This window comes from Hevea brasiliensis, chromosome 10 (assembly GCF_030052815.1).
Source record: "Hevea brasiliensis isolate MT/VB/25A 57/8 chromosome 10, ASM3005281v1, whole genome shotgun sequence".
Classification (NCBI taxonomy): Eukaryota; Viridiplantae; Streptophyta; class Magnoliopsida; order Malpighiales; family Euphorbiaceae; genus Hevea; species Hevea brasiliensis.
Genome location: NC_079502.1, coordinates 10,583,866 through 10,611,106, shown reverse-complemented (window position 1 = coordinate 10,611,106; position 27,241 = coordinate 10,583,866). Strand labels below are relative to the sequence as shown.

Genomic DNA, 27,241 nt, shown 5'->3' with positions numbered 1-27,241 from the left:
GAAAATGACAAATTTTCTAAAGAGGATCTCAGTCGTCCGTTCTGATCCTCCTTAATTCCTGAGCCTCAGATCATGTCCTTCGAAATCCTGACCCTCCATCTCCCTCAAAATAGATCCTGACCCTTCATGGGGAGCACCCGGTTCCTATAAATACCTGCATGAAAACTGTTCAAAGGGGACGGAAAAAAGAAAGAAGGTTGTTACTATAGTGGAAGAACTCTGAAATTTAATTCAGATTATTACTCTGCTTTCATAAGAAGAGCTTTTGGAACCAGTTTCCTGAAGTGTTTTCTTAAAAGATTTTGAACACTGGAACTTTTCATTTTCACTGCTCATTATCCAAGAGCATTCCCATTTTTCGCCTCGGTTATCTGTATTTTTATTTCCGTCGTCCATGTTTAATCTCATTTAAACTCGAGTATAATTCTGACTCGATTGCATTTAGTGAAGTACTCTTTGTTCCAAGGCGGACCTTAGTCTCCTGGCTACCAACTTGCGATTTTATTACGTTCTGTGATTCTGTAGTTAGCTCACTAAATCCGACTTCTTACAGGTCAGTGTTCATATTGCCATTTTATTTAGTTCTTGTTTTGCGTATTTCCTTTTTTTTCATGCATGTTATTTTCTTTAAGGTCATATCACACTTGAAAATGCAAAGGTAGGTCGTGCTTCAGTTGGCTTCTACGTCGGCCAAATCATATTTTTGTTAATCTTTATTATTTTGGAACGCAAGTCATCTAGTCCTGAATAATATATAAGTGGTTAGGATAAAAATAGGTAACTGTATTTTAGGGGTCTCTTTGAAAAAAGAGGGTCTAAATAACACGTCAGGGGAAATAGCTAAATTGAATCACTAGGCTGACGTAGAAGATAGGCCGGCATAACACCATAAGACAGAATAAAGATCAAATCTCATATGAGTAAAATGGAACAGAGGGAATACTGGTAAGGCGACCACATGGGAGGTCGGTAAAATTCAGTCCGGCATCCCTTATTTAGTCACAAAGTACCAATAAGTTAAAGGAAGCCTTATTACGACCCTTGGCATCTTTAAATACTAGAACTCTTAAACTTAGGCTCTTAAGATATATAGCTGTGATCAAATTTCGAAGAGATCGGAGGAGAGTTCTTATCCGGTCTCAATTCAAAATTTTAATAAATACTTAATAGAGATCGGAGGAGAGTTCTTATCCTGTCTCAATTCAATTTTAATCTAACGAGTATCGGAGGAGAGTTCTTATCCGGTCTCAACTCAAAATTTTAATAAATATTTAATAGAGATCGGAAGAGAGTTCTTATCCGGTCTTAACTCAAAATTTTAATAAATATTAAAGAGTTCGGAGAAGAGTTCTTATCCAATTCTTAAATTAAATTTTAATAAAATATTCCTTTCAAATAAAATTAACATACAACAGTAACTCACTAAGGTTGTCTCATTTACTTGTGTATCTGGGTGATCCGAATTTAGTGAAAAATTAAAATTTCCTTTTGACAAAAGGATTAACATCTCCATCCGAGCCCTCCTAACTAATTTATGAAAAACGCGAAATTAAATCTACTTGCCCTTATTGAGGGACGAGGTGGGGTGCCTAACACCTTCCCCACCCGTTTACGGACCCCGAACCTAGAATCTCTGTCTTGAAGTGGTTTCATTTCAATCTATTTTCACAAATGGTTTTCTTTAGTTTCCCTCAAAACTAAGGTGGCGACTCCTCACTCTTTCCCACTTCGGTGAGGGTTCATTCAGGCGACCGCAAAACTCCTTGCGACATAGAGGTTTACAATTAGATCCAACATTATTTTATTATGTTAAAGTTTAATAAAACTCTAGTAATTATAAAATAAATATAATCAAGAAAATTTTAATTATTTTATTCTCATTTAATAAATTAACTTTAATTAAATTATTTATTATTAATTCATTTATTATTATTATCTTCCTTTATTTTAAAATCAATTCAAATAAATCCTATAATATTAATAACATAATATTTCTTTTTCATTTTATTTATAATTTAAAAATTTTGGATTGTTACAGACAGACTGAGAGCTTTTCCTGATGCATGACTATTCTTAGTTGATGGATCAATTTGTTTGCTTAATTCTGTTAACAAACAAAGGTACCACAAAAAATGGAACCTGTGGCTTAATTTGACTTACTAGATGTAAACATAGCAAGGATTGCCACTGAGAGCTCTGATTTTATAGTTGGTGTATGGGTAACTAAATTTCAATCTACTAACTAGCTATGCGGAGATGACCCTTCGCAGCAGACTTCTAAGAGGAATTATGGCCCCTTAGGCCAAGGAAGTTTGAACTTACAGTCACTTGCCGTATCTATGAAGTCCACAACAATATAACCACCAATGTCTTACGTTCACAACTCCCTTGCAATCTGAAGCACATAATTTTCGATTGAAATGCTAGAGCATTGAAAAGCTTTAGTGGAACTGAAATCATAATCAGCTTGTCCATCATAGGATTCTGCTATGAGTGTTTGATAAGAGCAAGTGTCCAGGTTGTCAAACCCACCCACGTTCTCAATTTTCAGAAATTCAGGTATGAGTATTGTTATATTTGACAATTAAGAGATTTTAACACATTATTTTAAATTTATATTTAATTAGCTCAATAGTATTAGAATAGTCTTCAGAGCTATAATACCTTACATTCGAGTCTCAATTATAACCGAATCAAAATGGAATGAAACACATTATCACTATCATCACACTTGAAAGGAATTTCTAGACATCGCTTTCATGGGGGGATCCTAATGGTTAACCCCATCATTTTTCACATTTTCCAGGATCATATTCAACCCTTTTCTCTAAATCTTTCCAAGGAATAAGGAGATTTCTCAAACAATGAATTTGTGGTAGCTTCTAAATCTTCATATCATGCCATATCTTGAAAAATCTTGTTAAGGAATACCCAAATAGATACTGGGGTCTCAACCAGATTTATCTTTTTTCTCCATTATTATCAACCTTCTGAAAATTACTTGCCTGCATTGAATGTATTACACTGCTTTAATATAGACGCAATCACCTATATTATTACTGCATAATAACAAAAAAATAATAATAATAATTTTCTTATAAATTTTATCATTTGTACAGTTATCTGAAAGTCCTCTTTCTTTCTAAACAATTCTTAAAGTAATTCTTTTGTGAATTTTCTACAAACCAAATACACTTAAAGTGTGAAAAGGTCTATTCTTTGAAAAGAGCTGTCTAGCGCCCTTATGTACTCTTTATGCACCCACTAAATATGAGTACAATTCGTTTTCAATATGATTATTAGGTGAAGCTAAGGAAAAACGGCGCCGTTTTCCCCTCCTAGGGGGGCGTTGAAAGGGAGAGGCAAACACATCTGCGCAGAGGGAAAGAGAACCAAATTATCTGCCCCTCCAATTCAACCATAATAACAAAATTGCCCTCCAGGTTAAAAGACAATAATACCCTTAAATAAATCCAAAATTACAAAATTACTTGGCTTAACAGTGCCAATTTCCCAGCACTTTTAATAGTCTCGAGCATGATAATATTCTATAAAGTTCTAATTTTTCACGTAATACTAAGTTTTAATTTATTTCAGAAAAAATAATTCATATATATAAAAAATATTTTTTATAAAAAATATTTTTTAAAAAATAATTTTTCATAAAAATATTTTTAATTATTTAATTATTATATTAAATTAATAATATATATTTATTATATATATATACACACACGTATATATTTTTATATTTTAATAAAATTAATAAAATTTTAAAAATAAAAATAATTTTTTCTTTTAAAAATAAAAAATTATTTTCTAAAAAAATATTTTTCACCGTAAAACAAACAGAGTATAAACCAATAAATAAATTCCACAGACAGATAAATATAAAATACTCGAGATACAGGACAACAATTTGTTGATAAAAGTATACTACACCTAGAGCAGAAAACCTCATAGTGCAGTGCTTCGTAAGCAATTTCTAAACAAAGGATTTCATCATTTCCATTTACTAAAAGCACTTCAAATATTCAATATATTCAAGCAAAATTTGAGAGTAAACAAAGAGAGAATCATTCTCCAAAAGAGACTTGAAAAGGAAAAGGTTTGAGACCAAAGTTGCATTTATGCATAGAACAGCATAAGCCTTACAATATGTACAATAAAATTTTTTTGGTCTCTCAGGGACCCATGATTAGCAGCATAAAACACCATGTCCTGGCTGATACACTCAAGTACCTGTACACTACACACTGTACATGAACATGTCCTGAGACTAGCAAACTTCTGGTATATGCTCACCAAAAGAAAGATGTATCTTCTTCTTCAGGCATCACAGGAGACCTGCAAAGTGGACATGTAATATTCCAGTAATCCAACCACTTCTCCAAGCACACCTTATGAAAAAGATGGCCGCAAGATAAGCAGTTGATCTCTGATTCTGGCTCAAATTGAGTCAAGCAAACTGAGCAGTCATGCTCAGGCTGTTTACAGCTACACACTGCATCAAATCGCGTTGCAGGACTCCTGCTCCGAAACTCCTTAATGTAGGTATCTGATGGAGTTAAACGAAATTCAACTGATTCTGTGAGGCCTTCACGGTAATCTGATGAGGGGGTTGAAGATGATGAGGAGAAGGATGATAAACGGATGCCAACAATACGAAGGATTGACCGGACTATGCCTTTGAAAATGGAGACTGATAAGGCATAGTTTACCAACAGCAAGCATAGTACTCCTTCAGATGGGGCTGGAAGACTTGAGAGACCCATTTTCTTGAATCAATTGACAGTTATGGAAGTAAAAGGGAGGATTTTGATCAATCACAGAGAAGATAATCAGGAATGGAACAGAAGTTTTCCCTTTTTTCTTGATGCTTTTTCTGATATACATCAAAGGGGGAGTTAGAATACCGTACAAAATAGAAAACCATGGACAAGTATCAACTAAACAGGGAAGGAAGAAACATATTGTATAAAACAGATAATAATAATAAATGATTGATCAATTACCTTGTGTGTTTCAGTAGTCTTATTGAATATGATAAAGGATGAGGTTAATATCCTGTTAAAGAGGCCAAAAGGCTGACCTGCCATAAACCCAGAACATAACAGAGAAATGAGATTAGAGAAACGCAGAAAAGGGGTAGTTAATCCCCTCAAGAACTCTACAAACATGTTACTTTTAATGCCGATGAAACAGTATCAATTGGGTTGGAGCCTACAGAATGCAAGACATCCTTCAATAGGCAGCAAGAACTGACAAAATTACTTAAAATAAGTTGTCCGTATAAAAGAATTGGATAGACTAGTCTTGAAGCAGTAGACTAGTCTTGAAGCAGTAGACTAGTCTTGAAGCAATAAAATCTCTCAATCAAACGAATGAAAGCAGCCAAATTAGGCTACCTTGTTTTGTACCATCTGATTTAATATTTTGACAGAGACAAATCCTAGAAATCATCAATTTCATTATAAAGATCTATCCTTGCTCAGGTGGTAGTTTAAAATTGAAGATCAAAATCATAACGAAAGGTAAAGAAATATGAAGCATAAAGAAATACAAGCTCAAATTCATACAATTTAAAATGAATTCACTGAACCAATATAAAACCCATTAAGCTAATGCATCAAAGAGTGATATGAGATCTAGCATTTTCACACAAATCCAAAGATATGATCTTTATCTTAATAACGTAAAATTTTAACATTTGAAAGAAAACCCAGAGAAAGAAGACTGGAATAAAGAAAGAAAGAGAAGAAATTTGCAAATGGAACTGCAAATGATGGATTCAAGTGAGCTCTGGCACAGAAAACTGTTCCCAGAGAAAAGTGTGTGCATATACCAAATATATATATGTATGAACAGCAAGAACAAGAGCTTACAAGCAGATTCATTTCAAGGGGTTGTTAAAGAAAATGGTATCCAAGTTGTTGATGGGCTTAGGAAGTCATATAGGTGCTGTAAAGAATATATGATAATGGCTGCTTTGCTGCCTCACCTCTTTCGGCTGTTATATACACAACAGCAACCCACCAAGCGCCAAACCAAACCCCATCATCATCAGCAAACTGAACCCATGTTCCCTAACCATGGTTAGTTTTCCGTGTTTTACGGACTCTTATCTCTGCCTAACCATGGTTACTTTATATCATCTTCCCTGTTTTACTCCTCTTTTGCTTTATTCTGTCGCACTTTTTTAAGCTTAAATTCATGTATTTAGGATCACAATAGTGAGAGAGGATTTTCTGCGATTTTAATAAGTGTATATAATTGTATATAATTTATTTCTAAAAAAAATATATTATTATTTTTAAAATATATTATTTTAATTTTAACTTATTTATTTAAGTAATTAAAACAAATTATTTACTTGACAAATTTAAATTTAATCTCACTCCAATAACTCATTATATTTATGAAAGTATATATTATGATAAATTTTATACATTTACACAAGATTCATAATTATAAAAATTTATTTTTAAAATAAAAAATTATCAACATGTTGCCCATCCACGTAATTTATTGTACATATCCAATGTGTTATGTCATATTGGGGTATAATTATGATTTTTTTTAATTACAATGGAAAAATCATAATGAAGCAATTAAAGAAGAGATGAATTAATTTTCTTTTAGTTGTAAAATAATATAAAAAATTGGATACTTCACATAAATTTGAGAGGATAAATTTAATAATAGTTAAATTAAATATTTATATTAAAAATTATATTATATAAAAATAATTAAAATGTATATAATTAATATAGAAATTTTAAGTTTTTTAAATCTATATAAATTTTAATTTAATGATTATTAAATTTATTTTTACTTATAATTAAATTTATAATAATAGCATCTAAATCTCATATTATTTTTTTAACTTTTCAAAAATTTAATATGATAAATAAATTTATGGATATTTTAATATTTGGTTCTTAGATTTTAACGGATATTATAATTTAGTTACTGTATTTTTTAAATTGAATGATTTAGTCTCTTACTTTTATTTTTATTAAAATCAGAGGTTCTTTTATTCAATATTACCATTAGTTTAAGTAAAAATATAAATATATTCTTTATTCAATTAAAGAAAATTTACTATTTAGTCTATGTATTTTGACCGATATTATAACTTGGTCTCTATATTTTAAAAATTGAATGATTTAGTCTTTATATTTGATAATTGTTGAAATTAATAGAATTTTTTTTTTCTTATTAATTTGTCTTATTAAAATTTTTTATTAAATTTTTTTTAGAACAAAAATAATTAATTTATTTAATAATAATTAATTTTAATTAAAGAGAAATATAAGTGATGATTAAATCATTAAATTTTCAAAATATAAATACCAAATCATAATTGAATAAAGAGTATATTTATTTTTTTACTTAAACTAATGGCAATATTAGATAGAAATATCTCTGATTTTAATAAAAGTATATGCGAGAGACTAATTCATTTAATTTTCAAAATATAAAAATTAAATGATAATATCTGTCAAAATTCAGAGACCAAACTAAATTTATACATGATCACATATATAAGGGTAAATTTCAAATACATTACATTAAAAATATTACTAGTTGCAAAATAAAATACTTGACCAATAAGAAGACTCAAAACTAAATAACACTCAAAATCAAAGTTTCATCATCATTAGTATAGTGATTAGGGGTTAATGATTAATTAATTTATTATAGTTTTTAAATGCTTTTGGTCTATTTCATGTATAGGATTAAATAAATTCTAATAATAATGACAGAGATCATAAGCAGTGGTTGTAGTGGTAGGTAGTGAGACTATAAAGACTAAAGAGTGGCAGTGTTGTGATTTTATTGAAAAATTTTAAAGATAGTTTTAAAAAACATATGGTGAAATATTTAATTCAGTTCTTATATTTATTGGATAAATTTAATTTAATTTAATTAAAATTTTTTATATAAATTAATTTAAACTTAAATTTCAAAAGTTGCTCACTTTCTTTATTTTTTTTTATTTTTGAATTAAATTAAATTTAAATTAAAAATTTTAAATTAAATTAAATAAAAAATTAAAATAAATTAAATTAAATTAAATTTTCTTAATAAGGAAGGAGTGTAATTAAATTTTAAGTTAAAAATATATTATATTATATAATATTGTGTTTTAATATTTAAGAGAGAAATTTTATTTTTTAATAAATATAGTTTTATAAGTTAATTCATTAACATCATTAATAATAAGTTAATGTGACAGCAGCCAATTGCATTGAAAATAATAAATATTTTATAAGTCAATTTTTAACAATTTTTAATTAAAAATTATCATTAGTAAATTAAAATTTTATTGGTGCTTAGACATCACCCTCCTTTTTTTTTTTTTTTTTTCCTTTCTACATCAATGGTGATATTTATCAAATACTATAATTCACTATAACGATATTTATCAAATTTTATAATTTACTGTAAGAAATATTTAATTTAGCAGTAATTTTTATATATTTAGTAATAAAAATATTATTGTTATATATTTAGAGTAGTATTATATAAATTATTATTGTATATTATTACAAAATTATAATTATAAATATTTTATAATAAAATTATAATTACAATAAAAAATTAATTATTAATAGTAATAATTATTATTGTTAAAATTTTTTAATAATAATAATAATTGCTATTATATTTTTTTATATATAATTAGTAGTAACTGTTATATTAACTTTATAGACAGTAAAATTAATGTTTACTATTAATATTAATATTTGTTATAGTGAAAGATATAATTGCTTGAAATTAAATATATTATATCACATGAAATTAAATATATCATATATTATATCATATGGTTATTAATAAATAAAAATTATCATTTTGCTCTTGACAATATATCACATAGTACAAAATTATTAAAAATTAATTTTAAATCACGTATAATTGCTATATTATGTATTTTATAGATAATTATTAACTAAATTTAGTTTGATCAGTAATATATTTAATATATTAATATATTATATTACAAATAACTAAATTTAATCAGTAATTATTGATTATATTTCAATAGATTTCAATGGCCTATAATCTAATGATAAAAATATCAACTAAAATTTACAAATATCAATTATACTTTTACTTTGTAATTATAAATTAGTTTCATTTTAGTCAATAATTACTAACTACCACTTTAATACTTATGGATTGAAAATGAAAATTATTGGCTAAATATTCTTATATTTAGTCGATAATTTTTATTTAAAATATAGAAATGTGATATTTTATATTTTATTTTTTAAAATGTTATTATAAAAATATATTTTTATTTAAAATATTTAATTTTAAAAACAAAACTAGTGAAATAACTAAAGAAAAAAATTATTTATAAAAGAGAAAAGAAAAAGTGAAAGTGAAGTGACTATAGTCAGAAACTTTGGAGGATAGCTTTGGCAAATTTCTACTTATGATTCAAATGTCAAAATCACTTTTTCACAAGCTTCGAAGCTAGTTAGGTTCATGAACTTAGGATGGCAATTTTCTAACAAGTCAACTTTTCAAAACATTTTGATAGTTAGGTGTTGTTTGGATAGTTAATACTGAAGTCTGATTGAATTTGAGTGTAAGACGTAATGTTTCATTGATGATTTTTTGAAATTTCTAAGTTACTTTAAGAAATTTGATTAAATTTGAGTCTGAGACGTAATATTTTACTAATTATTTATTAAAATTTTTAAGTTATTTTAAAAGGTAAGAAATTGATTTTGACAGGATAATTAATATTGAAGTCTGATTAAATTTGAGTCTGAGACGTAATATTTTACTAATTGTTTCTTAAGACTTATAGATTATTCTAAAATATAAGAAATTGATATTGAATGGATAATTAACACTGAGGTCCAATTAAATTTGAGTCTGAGACATAATGTTTCATTAATTGTTTATTGAGATTTTTAAATTATTCTAAAATATAAGGAATTGATTAATCTGATAAATGCGAGTACACTTCTTATGATAATAATAATAAAAAAAACTTCAAAAAAATAACTTAATTTCATTATTATAAATTATTTTTTATGGTGTCTTGACTTAAGACATATGACCAATTACATGTTTTTAACTAGTAATTCGTAATTAAAACTTTATTTTTATTCCTTTTATGCTATGTTTGAATAAATAGTGAGAAAGGAAAGTATTAAAAAGAAAATATCTTTTATTTTTTCATTTTTTTATTTAAATAAGTAAAAAAATATTGATATGATCTAATGTCTAACAGAATTAATTAATAAAAAAATATACATATAACTAATCCAATTAATTTAGAATTAAAGTTTAATTTTATAGAGAAAATATCCAAAGCATTATAACCCTTTCCTTTTGTATTCTCTCTTTCTTATCAAACCAAAAAAATGAATATTTTGATTTTTTTTTTAAATTATTTTCACAAAATATCTTGTAGATAATAATCTGATTGAGAGATAGAGGAGACTTCTGGGAGTAAAATGCTTACAGAGGAGTGCCTCTTTCTGAAGCTATTATTAACAATAACATTATATTAAATTTATCATAATAAATATTTTAAAATAATAAAATAAAATTTCAAAATATTTTTAATAATATTTTTTTGAAATAATAATGAGTTTAATAATTATTAAATTAAATATTTATATTAAATATATATATATAATTAATTAAAGTGTGTATATAAAATAAATAAAATAATTTATAAATATTTAATTTAATAATTATACTTATATTTTTTAAAAAATTATTTAAATCCCATTTGATTTAATTATATAATAAAATTTATTTCACTTATAAATAAAATTTATGATAAAATTTATTTATAAATAAATTTATTTATTTTGTATGTTCATATTAAATGTGAATTCAATTTAAATGAAATAAATTTTATGTTTAGAATAAATAAAATAAAATAATATAATATATATTAAAAAAATAATTTTTCCATTTAAAATTTATATAATTTTAGATTTAAAATTTATTTATAAATTTAAAATTTATTTATAAATTCTGTTAATTTTAATAAAATTTAATTTAATTATAATTAATTTTATAAAATTAATTATTAAAAATTTTAAATAAAATTTTATTTAAATTAAATATTAAAATTTTAAAATTATAAATAAAATTTATAAAATTTTGTGTAATTCTTATAAAATGATGTAAATGCATTAATTAATATAAAATGGATAAATATTTAAAAAAGGAAAAATGGTACTCTTGGCCATGAAATTGAGCAACAAAGAAGGGTCCAAGAGAAAAGACAAGATAGGGTTTAGGTTGAAAAAAAAAAATCATGTACTGTCCACTTCCAATAATTATTGCCAAATGGCAAATATTCTCTGATTACTTGTCACCTAATTGACACGTGACATTTTTAACTTTAAAACAGGCCACTTACAGACGTACGTGTCCACCTCTCTACGGGTGATGTTTTGCATGCATTAATTACATCTTAATCAATTATGTGCTTCCTGTAATTATTTTATTACAAAATATGATATCTAATTCTTTCCTTTTTTATATTTTTATTTATTAATTTTTTTTAACGGTTCTTCAACGATATGTCGTAAAACTAAAAAGAATTCTTAAAAAAAGCATATAAAAAATAGAGATGAATTAATTGTAGTGTTAATTTAAATTTAAAAACAATTTATTATAGCACAAATAATTAATAATAAAAATTTAAAATAATTTTAAAGTAATATTACAATTTCAAAACTAAATCAAGTTATAATTATTAATGATATAAAAAAATTTTGTTGTTTTTGATATTTAAATTCAAGATATGAGTTTTATTATAGTTGTTTTATAACTATTTATGAATAAAAATTATTTATTTATTTTAAATTGTAAAATGTAGATTTATTTATTTTTCTATTTTAAATATTAAAAATTATTTATTAATTTTAATTAAAATAAAATTATAAAAAGAAATTAAAAATTTTGATCAACAATAAAATTAAAATTTATTTAATTTTAATTAAAAAATATAGGGACTTACTTTCCTTGACTGAAAATAGATGAGGTTATTGGTTTATCTACTAGTCAACGATTAGGATATTCGCGGGAACACAAAGAGGGGACCCTAGTGGACACGTTTGGCAATCAGGACGGAGAATCTGAAAAATGTGAACGCTGCATGTGCAGGTGGGTATGGGCTGATGGGGGCACCCGCACTTGTTACCGTGATCGTCCACGTGGCATAGAATTATTAATTCGTACAAATGGCTAGTGCGGGCCGTTTTTTCGTGTCATTTTTTTGAAAGCAAGACTCTGAGCTATGTCTATCAAATTTAGGGTAAATATCGTTCGTCATGGTTTTTCAGATTTCACATTTGTGAATAGTATATGTAAATAATTTATATAAATTAATATATTTTAATAAAATTATTATATATATTTAATTATTAAATTATTTATATATATGTATAGAATTAAAAAAAATTAAAGTATTTGAGAGAGTGAATTAATATGTGTGAGAGTTATCTCCCACATAATTTAAATACACGGGATTCTCTACATGAAAGAATTAATAATTTGATATCTCACATTAATTATGAATGATGTATGTAGATAATTTATATGTATTAATATATTTTGATAAAATTATTAAAATTTTATTAAAAAATGTGTTTTATTATTGAATTATTTATATGCGTGTGTTTACCTTTAGGAGAAAAAATATTATACATAATAAAAATTATTAAATTTTATTTTTATTATAAAATTTATTAAAATTTAATTTAATTTAATAAAATTGTTATAATTAAAAATTAAAATTTTTTAAATTAATTTAGGAAGATTTTAAAATATATTAGGTGGGTTTCATATATTATGTGAGAAAAAATATATAATTATTGAGTACACTTAATAATTTTTTATTAATCTATTAATTTATTAATTATTTTATAAATAAAATGTATTTAGTTATTTTTCTCATTATCAAACCCTTTCTTTTATCTATTTTTTTCTATTAGTAATCATTAATTATATTATTTTATTTAATTTTTTTATGAAAAAATAATAAAATTAAATTGAATAATTCATTTATTTATTATTAAGTCTAAAATTTAAATTAAAAATTTCAATATAACTAAAATGAATAAAAAAAAATTTTTAAAAAAAATTAATATGAACTATAAAGCGAAAATTGATAAATTGAAATGAATTTTTTTAAACAGGTTGAATTCAAATTGGTTTGTTATACTAAAATTTTTAATTCATTAAACTTAATTTACTAAAAATTTGTTTTATTTTATTTTTAATTTTTTTAAACCAACCATATTATAAAGATGATATTTGCGGTGGGTGGACTCTAGAAAGATCTAGGGAAAATGGGCATTGTCTCGAGAATGAAGAGAGGCATTCCACTTCACTTCGCTTGTGGTGGAGCACCATACGTAACGTACGGAGAGAAATACCAAAATGGGTACGTGGATGAAACGCTCCTAAGATATCATTATTATTATTATTATTATTATTATTATTATTATTAGACCGTTAAGCAATTTCTATTTGGAATGTGACTGCTGGATGACACATTAATACTGAAGTTATCATGACTCGATTCTCCTCGATCACAATTTTAGATTTGAGCCTTATAAATAAAAAAAATTATATAAAGACCAAAACGCCCTTAATTTTATTTTTAATTAAAAAATAATTTAATTATTAAAATTTTATTTTATTAATAATTTAATTTTTAAGATTTAGTTAAACTTATAAATTAATTTTAATAAATTAAAAATTAAATAATTTAATTTTTAATATTTTAATATATTTATAAATTAATTTACATTGATAGAACTACAATTAATTTCTCATTAAATTTAGTAAAACTATTGAAAATATTTATGAAAATAATTTAGTTGTTAAAGTTTTATTTTAATGTATTCTATTTTTATATATGTAATAATATAATATATTTATGAAAATATTATAAATTGATGATGATGATAAATAGAATTTTAGAAAATTATAAAGATTTTTTATAAATAGTTATAATATTAAAGATTAATTTTTAAATATATAACTAAAATTTTTTATGAACCTTAAAATAATTAATTTATACGTCAGCAATTTAAATTTAAATTTTTTTTAATTTAATGAGATTTACATTTTAAAAATATAGGGACTTAAATATTAATAAAACAAATTTTTATAGACTAATTACTAATAAAATAAAACCTTAGAAGCTAAATAATTTTAAATTAAAAATAAAGATAACAAGATTTTGTTATTTTTACTAAAATTAGTGGTAGGTTAACAAAATTTTAATTAAGTTTTATTAAATTTAAGAATTAAATTATTTGGTTTTAAAAATATAAAAATTAAATTAAAAATGTCAAATCTCAATAACTAAATTATAATTTATCTTAAATAAATTAATATTTAGTTTCATTTAAACTTTAAAAATAAATTAATAAGTGAAAATAAAAGCTTATAAGGATTAAAAATTCTAAACAATATTCCATGACTGTAACACCCCTGATTTTTTTATATATTATTATTGGGCTTCGTGTAGGTATCTTCAATTCGCAGAAATTCGACAGTTGTCCGGATCTGTGAATTTCCGTCCCGCATGCACTGCTACGGAAAAGTCTCCGAATTGGATCGAGGTTTTGGCTAGCTCCCCATTGTCGACGCCCCAGCGCTGCCTCAAGTCGGAATTGGCAAAGGTAAACCCGAACCTTGTTTTTACGTAATTTTCTAGTGCTTAAATAGGATTAAAAATCCATAAAATATTCGTGGTAGCTTAGAAAATTACGATTCTTTTTGCAATAGCTTAGTAATATTGCTAAGGACCGCGGGGCAAAGTTTTATAATTTTTAGAGCTTGTTTGGGCAGTTTTTGCAAAAATGATCAATAATAAGGACTAAATTGAAATTTTGCGTATTGTGATGGATGACTGATTTGATGGGCCCAGGAGGGGCTGTGTGATATGATTGAACTGTTGATATATGGATTGTGAGTATAGAAGTGTGTTTTGAACCCTTTTGCAGGTTGGGTAGGTCCTAGGTATAGGGGAGACTCTGCCGGATTTTCGGCACGACTTAGGACGTAATTGGTCTTTTTCTTTGTTTGTATTGAGTCAGATTGTATTAAATAAATGTAATATGATTGTCAGGTGAGCCGGGACAGCCTTCTTCCTCCGCCCAGCCGCCACAGTAATTTGTCGTCAAGTCTGTGAGTAAAATATTAATTTTAATTGTAATTTCGATATTATTATATGTTCAGCATGCCCATGCATCACTTATATGCATATATTTATTTAGTTAAACTCTAGGCACGATTTATGTTGCATTCATAACTGTTAATATGCTATGGATGTTGTTGTGGTAATTTGGAGCAGCAGCGTGCGTTGGCGTGCGTGTGATGTGGTGTGGACTATGGATAGGACGGTAGTCACGGCTTGAGTAATTGGGACCCGTTCCTTCGAGGGGTAGTCACGGCTTGAGTAATTCGGGACCCTCGATTTGGTTATTAAGTGGAAGTCCGAGCTTGAGTAATTACCGCACCAAAGTTGGATTTAAGAGAGTCAGATAGGATCACCCCATTTGTTATGATTGATACTACAGGGTGTGTGAGTGCTCCAAATTACCTTTTTGATGTTATGATGTGAAAATGTTGTTGATGTTGCATTTCACTATACATGGTGCATTAGTTCCAGATAGTTATAGAGATTATGGTTAAAATTGATATTTTACTCTCTGAGTCGAACGCTCACTCCTGTTCAAAAATTTTTAAAGGCCACAGGAGGATATTTTGTTCTGGGTTAACCTGCTTTTCTACTTCGCAGGTTGTTTATTAATATTTGTGTAATTTTAATTACTCCTAGAATTTCCGCATGTGTTAGCAGTAATTATTTGAATTTGGTCTGTAATATTATATTCATGTTGGACCTGTAAACTTAATATTTTAAGTCTGTTTTGATGGATTGGATGAGGGAGCTGAGCTCCCATTTATTATTATGTTGATGAGTATGTGGAGGGTGAGCTGAGCTCCCCAATGGATTGTTTATTGTGTTTACAGGTCGGGTGAGTCGAAAACTCCCCGTTGGAAAGTCCATTTTATGGCCGGACTCTGTCCGTTTGTTTTCTTGAATTTGGGCCCAATGGGCCTTAGAATTGGGTAAATGAACAGTTAAGGCTTACTACGGGCCTCAGGGGCTTTAGGCTGGCCCAGGTCTTAGTGTCGGTCCGGCCCATAGGTTGGGTCGTGACAATGACCAGCAACATTTGCAGACAAGAAGAATTGTTTGCACCGCAATATAAGCTTTATTCATGTTAATTTAATGATTGATGAAATAAAAAAATTACGCATTGAGTAAGCATGTTTCCCCATTAAAACTGAAAAGAATTTAGTTATAATAAAATATTGTAATTTTTTTAGTTATAATAAAAATTACAATATTTTTATTTAATTTTTAAAATTACACCATATATCTCATTTAATTTTTTTAATAATTTTAATAATAAATAAACTTATAATTTTTTTTAAATATGTTAACTACTTTTCAATCCCTTATAAGTATTCTAATTAAACATATAATATAATTATTTAAAATTTTAAAAGTTTATAGCTTATGTTAGTGCTTATAAACCAATTTTCATAAACTAAACCAAATAAAGATGACTCTTTATTTGAAAGATTTTTAGAGTTATAAATATAATTTATAAATAAAAAAATTAATTTTTTTCATTTTATCAATCCTTATAAATATTATGCTTATAAGTTAATTCAACCAAATAATTTAATATGTTATTCTCATTTAATTTTAAAATTTTATTATATATTTTCATTTAATTTTGAAATAATTTAGTATTTTTTAAAGTTATTTATCAATTTTGTCCCATAATTTTCTTAATTTTTTAAGTTGTTTATTTATTGTACTTAGACTAAATAAAAAGCATTATTTTAATTTTAATTAGAATGCTACTAAAAATTAGAAATTAAATAAAATTACCACTAAATTAGATTAATTTATTCATTGTTATATATATTCTTAAGCTAAAGGAAAAACACTTTTTATAATTATTACATATTACTTTTTTTTTCTCAATTATCTTTTCAAAAAAAAAAAACTTTTGTTAAAGAATAAATTCACTCTCATGTGAAAATTTCAAGAGTTAATTACAAAAATAATAAATGGCTTATTAGATGATGAAATAAAAAAATTAAAATTTTAATAATTTATAAAATATACAAAAATTTTAATAAGATTTATTACTTTTATTATTGATAATTTTATATTTATTTTGATTTGAATGCATGTATGTTATACAGTGTTATATACTCAATGCACATCGCTCCCACTAACTAAATTTTCTGGATTGGCCCGGTCTCCAAGCGAAGCTTTCCACACTGAGAGGATCAGTCATACCCTTAAAAGGCTTGCAGATCCAACCACAGTGAAGACCCTGGTGATCCCTTGCCACCGAAGCAATGGCACCTTCAGCTTTATGGGAATTGTTATTTTTTGTAGCTTTGAATTTTTGGATATGTTTTCATAGACCCGAATTGTAATCCGACCCAAAAGTTTCGCGCTGCGACCTGATTGGGATAAAAAGTGAGATCAATGGTGGTAGCAGAGGGCACGGGCCGCAACTCCCCTACGGTATGGGCCAGTATAAATATTGTAATATTTTATTGTAACAACCATAAAAAAAAAAAAAAATTTTGGTTCAAAAACGGGAGGAGGAACTCCCCCCCCCCCTTTTCTCTTCTCTCTCCTCTCCTTCCCTCTCTTCTTCTTCTTCCTTTCTCCGGCGACCGGCCGGCGACGTCCCAAGCAGTTCCCCACCCGGCCGGCGACCCTCCGGCGACGGCCAGACCACCAGAAACGGCGGCAAGAGAGGGAGAAGAGAGAGAAAACGCGCGCACAGTGGGCAGCGGCTTTCCGGCGCGATTCCGGCTTCGTCCGACGTCCGATCGAGGCGATTCCGGTGGCGTTGGAAAGCTTGTTCCGAGAGCTTTCTTTTGATACCAATTTTGAAGCAAATGGAGGTCGGATGAGTGAGATATGGAGGAGAGAAGTTTTTGGTTTTTCAAGCTTTTTCGTCAGATCTACAACGATCCGACCGTTGGATCGACGATCCGAGACCACCTATGGACTGAGGAAGAGGAGAGGAACATGGTGGTATGATCAGATCTGGCAAATGTCGCCGGCGACCGGCGGCCGGCCACCGTGCGCGGTGGTTCCGGCGGTGGCTCCGGTGGGCTATGGAGATAATTCAACTTCCAGAGGCTTCCTCATAAATTTTTGGAATTTTTGAGACACAGATAAACTTCGGGTAAGACAATTTTTATTATTTCTCTGTCTGTGGAGCATAAATACAGTGTTTCTTAAACAGGAAAAATTAGAAAAAAATTCTAAGAAAAATATATGATGAAAGTAAAATAATTTGGAGATATTCTATGGTATTTGTTGAATTTTTGAGTGATTGTAGAATATTTTTGAAAAATATAGATGGAATTTAGTTAGATTTTTAGCATATGGACATATAAGATTATTTGAAATTAAGATAATTAAATTTTATATAATTGGTTGAAGCTTGAGGATGGAGGTTTAAATATGTGAATATTTAATTAGGTTGAATTAAGAATATGTTAGATGTTGAAAACTTATGGAATCGAGTAAAATTCTTAAATAAAATATTCATGGGTGATTATAAAATTATAATTCATTTTGCAATAGCCTTATAATATTATTAAGGACCGCGGGGCAAAATTTTAGAATTTTTAGAGCTTGTTTGAGTGGATTTTTGAAAAATGTCAATTATAGGGACTAAAATGTAATTTTTAAGATTTTGAGTATTGTCTGATTTGGAGGGCCCAGGAGGGGCCATGTGATATTGATGAGATGTGATTGTGGAAATTGAGAATTTAGAAGTGTTATTTGAGCCTTTTTGCAGGTTGGGTAGGTCCCAGGTATAGGGGAAACTCTGCCGGATTTTCGGCATAAATTAGGCTGTCTATTGCCTCTTTAGAGTTTTATTTTAATTTAGTACTAATAAATTTATAATTTAATTATTAGGTGATCGAGGTCAGCTATTTTTCTGCATCCAGCAGCCACAATAGTCATCGGTGTACTGTGAGTAAAATATTAATTTTAATTGTAATTTCACTATTATTATATGTTCAAGCATGCCCATGCATCACTTATATGCATATATCTATGTAGATAAACTTTAGGCACGATTTATGTTGCATTCATAACTGTGAAAGTGCCATGTATGTTGCTGTGGTAATTTGGAGCAGTGTGGGTGCGTTGGCGTGCGTGTGATGTGGTGTGGACTATGGATAGGACGGGTAGTCACGGCTTGAGATCTTCGCTGGGACCCGATCCTTCGGGGGATAGTCACGGCTTGAGTTCTTCGCTGGGACCCCCAATTTGGTTTATTAAGCGAAAGTCCGGCTTGAGTTCTTCAGCACCAAAGTTGGATTTAAGAGAGTCAGATAGGATCACTCCCATATATTATGATTGATATCACTGGGTGTGTGAGTGCTCCAAATTACCTTTTTGATGTTATGATGTGAAAATGTTGTTGATGTTGCATTTCACTCTACAGGGTGCATTAGTTTTAGATAGTTATAGAGATTATGGTTAAAATTGATATTTTACTCTCTGAGTCGAACGCTCACTCCTGTTCAATATTTTTCCAGGCCACAGGAGGAGTTATTTTACAGAGCAACCTGTTTTCTTCCTCGCAGGTTTAACGTCGATTATTTAATTGTATTATTATTCTCTAAATTTGTAATTTAGGACTCCGCATGTGCTAGTAGTAGCATTAAGCCTGTCAGGGACTGTATGAATTCAAGTTTTTGTATTAATAAATGAAAAGAAAAAATTTTATGAGTTTTAAATGGTTATAAATGAGGTAACAGGGTTGAGCTGGGCTCCCCTAATTTTTGTTTCTGATAATTTCTGGGCTAAGTTGGCCCGAAATATAATTTTAACAGTTTAATTTAAATTATTTTATGTGCATATTGGGCCTAAATTGTGGGCCTGGTTATGGATTTGAGGAATAGTTAGGCTTATTACGGGCCTCGGAGGCTTTAGGCTGGCCCAGGTCCTAGTGCTGGTCCGGCCCATAGGTTGGGTCGTGACAAAGTTGGTATCAGAGCTTAGGCTCTAGATTCATGGGAAATAATATAATTGGGAGTGTAAAAGGAGTCTTGTTAGGATGTTACATGCGGAGTATAGGATTCTATTTAGTCTTTTTCTGTAATTCCTTGTTTCTAGATTCTGCGTTATACCTTGGGAAATATAAAAGTTTCTCAATTAGTGTCTTGATTTTCATGGAGTACATAGAAATGTGAAATAGAGTTAGTAGACATGTGAGGTCCATCATGAGGATACGTACTCCAAGAAATGCTATATTTCTGTCTGTATGGGTTTAAATGGTGTGTCCATTTCGTGCAAGGCACGAGTACATAAAAGTGAGTCTTGAAAGTATAGTTGGCCTAGATAAGGATGAGGATACCACTGCTAACAATCATCAGTAGATGACCCAGTCAGAATAAGTTTTTGATAATAGAAGATTCAAGAGAGATAAGAAGTTGGGAGACCTAGTCTGTCGGGACGTATCGTAGTAACTATACAATGTTCTCGATGTCTGCTCTGTAAGCTGCAGATTACAGTACCGACATGAGATTATTATGTAGAGCTGCGTGCATCCCCGTGGTGCTCCATAATGAGGGTGTTTGCGGATGGCTTCTGTTTTGGTACAGTTATGTCAGAACAGAGTTTTATATCTGCAGAGGAGTTGGGAACTCCTGGTTAGGAGTCTAGAGTTAGAATATTGAAAGGTCACAGTTGGGTGGTAACTAGAGTCAGTGACTCAGTTACCCTAGCATGAGCTAGAGTTACATCAAGAGTTGCCATCAGACCAAAGGTTTCGGATTAGTTGCAAAGTAAACATGACACTTATAGAGTGAGATAATCTAGTCTTTAGTATGGAATTTTGGATCGTTTTTGTAGTACGATAGACGTTTTGCTTAGAGTTTAGTGAGAATAGTATACCTTGTATGTATCAGTAAGGAATAAAGTACAACTCTACTACCTAGAGAAGGGATCGAAGGTTATTACTGATAATGATGACTTACAAAATAGTGCCCCAGATGGGACTGTAGAGTGTGGTAGAGAGTAGTTGGCTCGGGTATCCTGCAGAGGATACAAGTTCCATTATAGAAATCATACATAATCAGATCACAATGAATGTAAATCCTTTGAATGGGATGACGGGTTTGGGTGCCCGGAATCTTAAGTTTTAGCTAATTGAGTAAACATGGAAAATAATAATAATAATAATAATAATAATAATAATAATAATAATAATAATAATAATAATAATAATAATAATAATAATAATAATAATAATAATTACAAATAAATAAAATTATTGCAGAATCAGTTCTCGAGGTAGTAAGGGTATTATGTAAGCTAAAGGATAAAGAAAGTGCAGAATGAAAGTTTAGACAATTGATTGCAGATGCAATATAATCTAAATGGAAGTGGAAGTACCAGCTAGAGTGGTCAAAGGACCAAATCTGAGTAGCACAGATATGTGATAACGTGGTAGAGACTCTGAAAGATATAGTTAGCTAGTACAGCTGTCATGTTAGGAAGAAGAATGGAACCAGGGATAGAATAGCCAAGTTCTATTTTGGGTAAGACAAAGGAAATAAATAAAAGGACAACCTGAAAGGCGCGTAACAAAAGAAACAAAGTTAAGATATAGGGTAGGCTAAGTGTTATTATTGGCAAGGTGAATGACAAGGATGAAGAAACCGAAATGGGACCATATTAGTGAGAATAGTGATGGAGGTATAGAATCTAGTAATGTGATACTCATAGCATGATGTAGTTGAGATTGTGACAGGGGCTAAAATATAGAGCTTGGAGTTACATGATTCGATCATATTTTATCTATTCCCTATTCCTAAGGTGAAGTGAATAGCAATGGGACAAGATTCTTTGAACTTGTTAACAGTATCAAGAAGATTAGGCAAGGAATACAATAATAATGAGCAAAAGCTAGAAGTGTGCGAGGGTATTGCGGACTATCTAATTAGGCAGAGAAAAAGAAGTTAATAAGTAGTAAGTTGAATAAAAGTTAATCTAAGGGATCGAATAGGTATGATGAGTGGAAAGAATTATAGATAATGGCACATAGGCTTTAGGTTAGACTTTTGAGATAGTGAGAAGGTAGTTAGAGGTTTGTTATGAATGTCAGGCAAACGTCTTTAGTGTGATCAACAGAATCACTTTGCAGTGAAGCAATAACGACAGAACAACAGTAATGGTAGAACTAGAAGTGACAAGTCTGGGTGGTTATAAATCACTAGAAAGTTCAAGCATCAAATTAATGACCATAGATAAGGGTGGAATTAGTGTTGGAAGAATCTATTAGTAAGAGAAATCTTTCAGGAATCAACAAAAGTTAAGGGCACAATATAAATGATGATAGATATGAATCATAGGTCAAGTATAAGTAAAGTTAATAAATTATAAAATATTATGTCAGGAAAAACAATGGTACAGTAAAGGGTTCATGCAGATGATACCTTATAGGTATAGCAGAATTGTGCTAGGAGATGATGAAATTTGAAGAGAAAGACCAAGAAACATAGGTTAAACGTTATTATATGGACAATCCGGCGTAGTTGAATATAAGAGGACATTTTTCTTTCTATCCAAGTTTAGCTTGTGCTATTGGTTCTAGAGGGTTATATAAGGAACAGAAACTGAGGCAAGGAGACCTAATTGTTTAAGAGTTTGGTAGGCACCGATCCATACACAATTTCCTGATATGAGAATGACAGTAAGTGCATACTTAGTGTTAAGTATGAAAGAACGATCAGAGTAATAACAGGAGTTAAATCGAGCTAGTTACTAGGGCTTACAACCCTTTTGAACTATAAGCTGGAGGAAGTGCTAATTACTAATGAGTTACAGTGAATAGAATTGTTGCTAAGGGGAAAAGTTGAGGCTGAAGTTTGGAAAGCTATAGGCAGTATATGTGATTATATTAAGGAGAATGAACACATGAAGTATTTTGTCTAGAATTAAGGCATGGCACGCATTTCCCACAGCTGTGTTAGTTCAGATGAAACTTATAGTTTCGGGGGCTCCTATCCATGCAGGATGAGTAATTTCCTACTAGGGCTGGTAGGGAATGATAATGTTCTGATAGGTAAGTTGGGAAAAAGAGATACAAAAAGAAATTTCTATGGGTAATTATAAGTGTTACATAAGGTGAAGAATGTGCTGATAGGAATAAATCGTAAGGTTAGAATTCCCGGAGTAATAGAACTAGTAATCAAGATAAGACTCAGAAATAAGATGAAAGTTAAAGTTGATGATGGGATGGACATCCTTGACGGAAAAAGGTGTAAGGGTGAGATAGGACTAAAATTAAGGAATAAGTATAGCAGGTTGAAAAGATATTAATAATATTAGAAATAAAAAAAAAGGGAAGTGGATAAGATGTAAAGGACAGGAAGAAAGCTCGATAGAGTCAGTTATAATGATGAGGATAAGAAGGAATAGGTATGCTAGGAACACACTAAGAGATGTTTAAAATAAGTTATTATGAGATGATAGATTAAAGGAGTAGTGGAGCCTCGATCTGAGTGCCAATGTGTCAGAAATAGGCCACATACTAAGAAGCTAAAGGAAGAAGTCTAGATATTTCCATTCCAGAGAAGGAGTGAGAATTGATAAAGTCACATGGATTGAGTTGTCATGGAATATAAACACTTTTGTTCCTAGAAGGAGAGATCCAGTTCACTTTCCAATATTGATAAATGATACACTTGGCCCTTGGAGGAGACTCTACCTAACTGGTTACATAAGATGGACAGAGGTTGGTCTAAGTATCTTAGTAATGACACAAAAAGAGATTAAAAATTTGAAATATCATGGGAGTGAGAAGATTTATAGGTATTGACCACTGAGGCCATAAGAAGAGTGAAGATCTTGAACAGGATGCCTAGATTAGGTGCTACAGGAAAGCTACTCATAAGATACTATGAAACAAGGAACATAAGTTATGTCATTGGGGAAGAAAGAGATTATTGAAACAAAGGGATGAGGACTGAAATCATCAAGAGACACGTTAGGGCGTAATAAAAGTTAGGTAAGCGCCAAAGTTAATTAAAGTTATCAGAGATCAAGTCGAGAGTAATAGAGTTATAATGAATACCTGAGGTGTCAGAAGAATGGTCAGTGAATAGCCAAGAGATAAGAGATGACAAATAGGATACTATAGTAGAATCAGAGAGCGGTAGAATATCATATATAATATACGAAGAGTTTGAAGAATAAATGTTTTATCAATTTCTGCATAGCTGGAGGAGTAATGATTGTGCTTGTTCTAATAATCTTCTTTTCCTTATCTCTTGTTTAATCGAAAATTCGAGGACGAATTTTTCTTAAGGGGGAAAAAATGTAACAACCATAAAAAAAAATAAAAAAAATAAAAAAAATAAAAAAAATAAAAAAAATATTGGTTCAAAAACGGGAGGAGGAACTCCCCCCCCCTCCCCCTTTTCTCTTCTCTCTCCTCTCCTTCCCTCTCTTCTTCTTCTTCGTTTCTCCGGCGACCGGCCAGCGACGTCCCAAGCAGTTCCCCACCCGGCCGACGACCCTCCGGCGACGGCCAAACCACCAGAAACGGTGGCAAGAGAGGGAGAAGAGAGAGAAAACGCGCGCACAGTGGGCAGCGGCTTTCCGGCGCGATTCCAGCTTCGTCCGACGTCCGATCGAGGCGATTCCGGTGGCGTTGGAAAGCTTGTTCCGAGAGCTTTCTTTTGATACCAATTTTGAAGCAAATGGAGATCAGATGAGTGAGATATGGAGGAGAGAAGTTTCGGGTTTTTCAAGCTTTTTCATCAGATCTACGACGATCCGACCGTTGGATCGACGATCCGAGACCACCTATGGACTGAGGAAGAGGAGAGGAATATGGTGGTATGATCAGATCTGACAAATGTCGCCGGCGACCGACGGCCGGCCACCGTGCGCGGTGGTTCCGGCGGTGGCTCCGGTGGGCTATGGAGATAATTCAACTTCCAGAGGCTTCCTCATAAATTTTTGGAATTTTTGAGACACAGATAAACTTCGGGTAAGACAATTTTTATTATTTTTCTGTCTGTGGAGCATAAATACAGTGTTTCTTAAACAGGAAAAATTAGAAAAAAAATTCTAAGAAAAATATATGATGAAAGTAAAATTATTTGGAGATATTCTATGGTATTTGTTGAATTTTTGAGTGATTGTAGAATATTTTTGAAAAATATAGATGGAATTTAGTTAGATTTTTAGCATATGGGCATATAAGATTATTTGAAATTAAGATAATTAAATTTTATATAATTGGTTGAAGCTTGAGGATGGAGGTTTAAATATGTGAATATTTAATTAGGTTGAATTAAGAATATGTTAGATGTTGAAAACTTATGGAATCGAGTAAAATTCTTAAATAAAATATTCATGGGTGATTAGAAAATTATAATTCATTTTGCAATAGCCTTATAATATTATTAAGGACCGCGGGGCAAAATTTTAGAATTTTTAGAGCTTGTTTGAGTGGATTTTTGAAAAATGTCAATTATAGAGACTAAAACGTAATTTTTAAGATTTTGAGTATTGTCTGATTTGGAGGGCCCAGGAGGGGCCATGTGATATTGATGAGATGTGATTGTGGAAATTGAGAATTTAGAAGTGTTATTTGAGCCTTTTTGCAGGTTGGATAGGTCCCAGGTATAGGGGAAACTCTGCCGGATTTTCGGCATAAATTAGGCTGTCTATTGCCTCTTTAGAGTTTTATCTTAACTTAGTACTAATAAATTTATAATTTAATTATTAGGTGATCGAGGTCAGCTATTTTTCTGCATCCAGCAGCCACAATAGTCATCGGTGTACTGTGAGTAAAATATTAATTTTAATTGTAATTTCATTATTATTATATGTTCAAGCATGCCCATGCATTACTTATATGCATATATCTATGTAGATAAACTTTAGGCATGATTTATGTTGCATTCATAACTGTGAAAGTGCCATGTATGTTGCTGTGGTAATTTGGAGCAGTGTGGGTGCGTTGGCGTGCGTGTGATGTGGTGTGGACTATGGATAGGACGGGTAGTCACGGCTTGAGATCTTCGCTGGGGCCCGATCCTTCGGGGGGTAGTCACGGCTTGAGTTCTTCGCTAGGACCCCCGATTTGGTTTATTAAGCGAAAGTCCGGCTTGAGTTCTTCACTGGCACCAGGTTGGATTTAAGAGAGCTGTATAGGGGATCAGCTCCCATATATTATGATTGATATCACTGGGTGTGTGAGTGCTCCAAATTACCTTTTTGATGTTATGATGTGAAAATGTTGTTGATGTTGCATTTCACTCTACAGGGTGCATTAGTTTTAGATAGTTATAGAGATTATGGTTAAAATTGATATTTTACTCTCTGAGTCGAACGCTCACTCCTGTTCAATATTTTTCCAGGCCACAGGAGGAGTTATTTTATAGAGCAACCTATTTTCTTCCTCGCAGGTTTAACGTTGATTATTTAATTGTATTATTATTCTCTAAATTTGTAATTTAGGACTCCGCATGTGCTAGTAGTAGCATTAAGCCTGTCAGGGACTGTATGAATTCAAGTTTTTGTATTAATAAATGAAAAGAAAAAATTTTATGAGTTTTAAATGGTTATAAATGAGGTAACAGGGTTGAGCTGGGCTCCCCTAATTTTTGTTTCTGATAATTTCTGGGCTAAGTTGGCCCGAAATATAATTTTAACAGTTTAATTTAAATTATTTTATGCGCATATTGGGCCTAAATTGTGGGCCTGGTTATGGATTTGAGGAATAGTTAGGCTTACTACGGGCCTCGGGGGCTTTAGGCTGGCCCAGGTCCTAGTGCCGGTCCGGCCCATAGGTTGGGTCGTGACATCTACCATTTGCGGTAGAGTTGTGAGATATTTGGAAAATACACTGGAGTTAGGGTTTGAGAGTTCTGATTGATTGTATCTTTCTCTTTTCATCATAGTGGAACTTTTTTTTCTTGTCTTGCCCGTGGACGTAGACCTTACAGTTGAATCATGTTAAATTCTATGTTATTCTTCTTCTTTTTTCAATACTATGTGATTGTGCGATTTGTGCGTGTACCTTAGATTTGCGTGCTTGTTATAATAAATTGGTATCAGAGCTTTGTGCGCATAACCTAGAGT

General features: G+C 30.0%; 1 protein-coding gene and 2 long non-coding RNA genes across 4 annotated transcripts; 2 read left to right on the top strand and 1 right to left on the bottom strand.

The window, feature by feature from the left end:
- Positions 1–4,094: 4,094 nt before the first annotated feature.
- On the bottom strand, positions 4,095–6,043 carry LOC110641519 (probable E3 ubiquitin-protein ligase XERICO). Of its 2 annotated transcripts, none has more exons than XM_021793259.2 (3): positions 5,886–6,043; positions 5,016–5,092; positions 4,095–4,885 (listed from the first exon to the last, which is right to left on the bottom strand). In XM_021793259.2, exon 3 carries the CDS (start codon positions 4,773–4,775, stop codon positions 4,302–4,304), a length of 474 nt encoding a protein of 157 aa, XP_021648951.2. In that variant the 5' UTR covers positions 4,776–4,885; positions 5,016–5,092; positions 5,886–6,043; the 3' UTR covers positions 4,095–4,301. The 2 variants fall into 2 exon arrangements, with proteins under 2 accessions (XP_021648951.2, XP_021648952.2); XM_021793260.2 differs by having other exon boundaries at positions 5,016–5,087; positions 5,886–6,023.
- An 8,683-nt stretch (positions 6,044–14,726) lies between these two features.
- LOC131169490 (uncharacterized) lies at positions 14,727–15,980 on the top strand. Its single transcript, XR_009140429.1, has 2 exons — positions 14,727–15,195; positions 15,759–15,980. It is a non-coding gene; the product is annotated as an uncharacterized LOC131169490 (long non-coding RNA).
- Positions 15,981–24,695: 8,715 nt separating this feature from the next.
- Positions 24,696–26,710, top strand: LOC131169489 (uncharacterized). Its single transcript, XR_009140428.1, has 3 exons — positions 24,696–25,139; positions 25,884–25,940; positions 26,518–26,710. It is a non-coding gene; the product is annotated as an uncharacterized LOC131169489 (long non-coding RNA).
- The last annotated feature ends 531 nt before the right edge of the window (positions 26,711–27,241 follow it).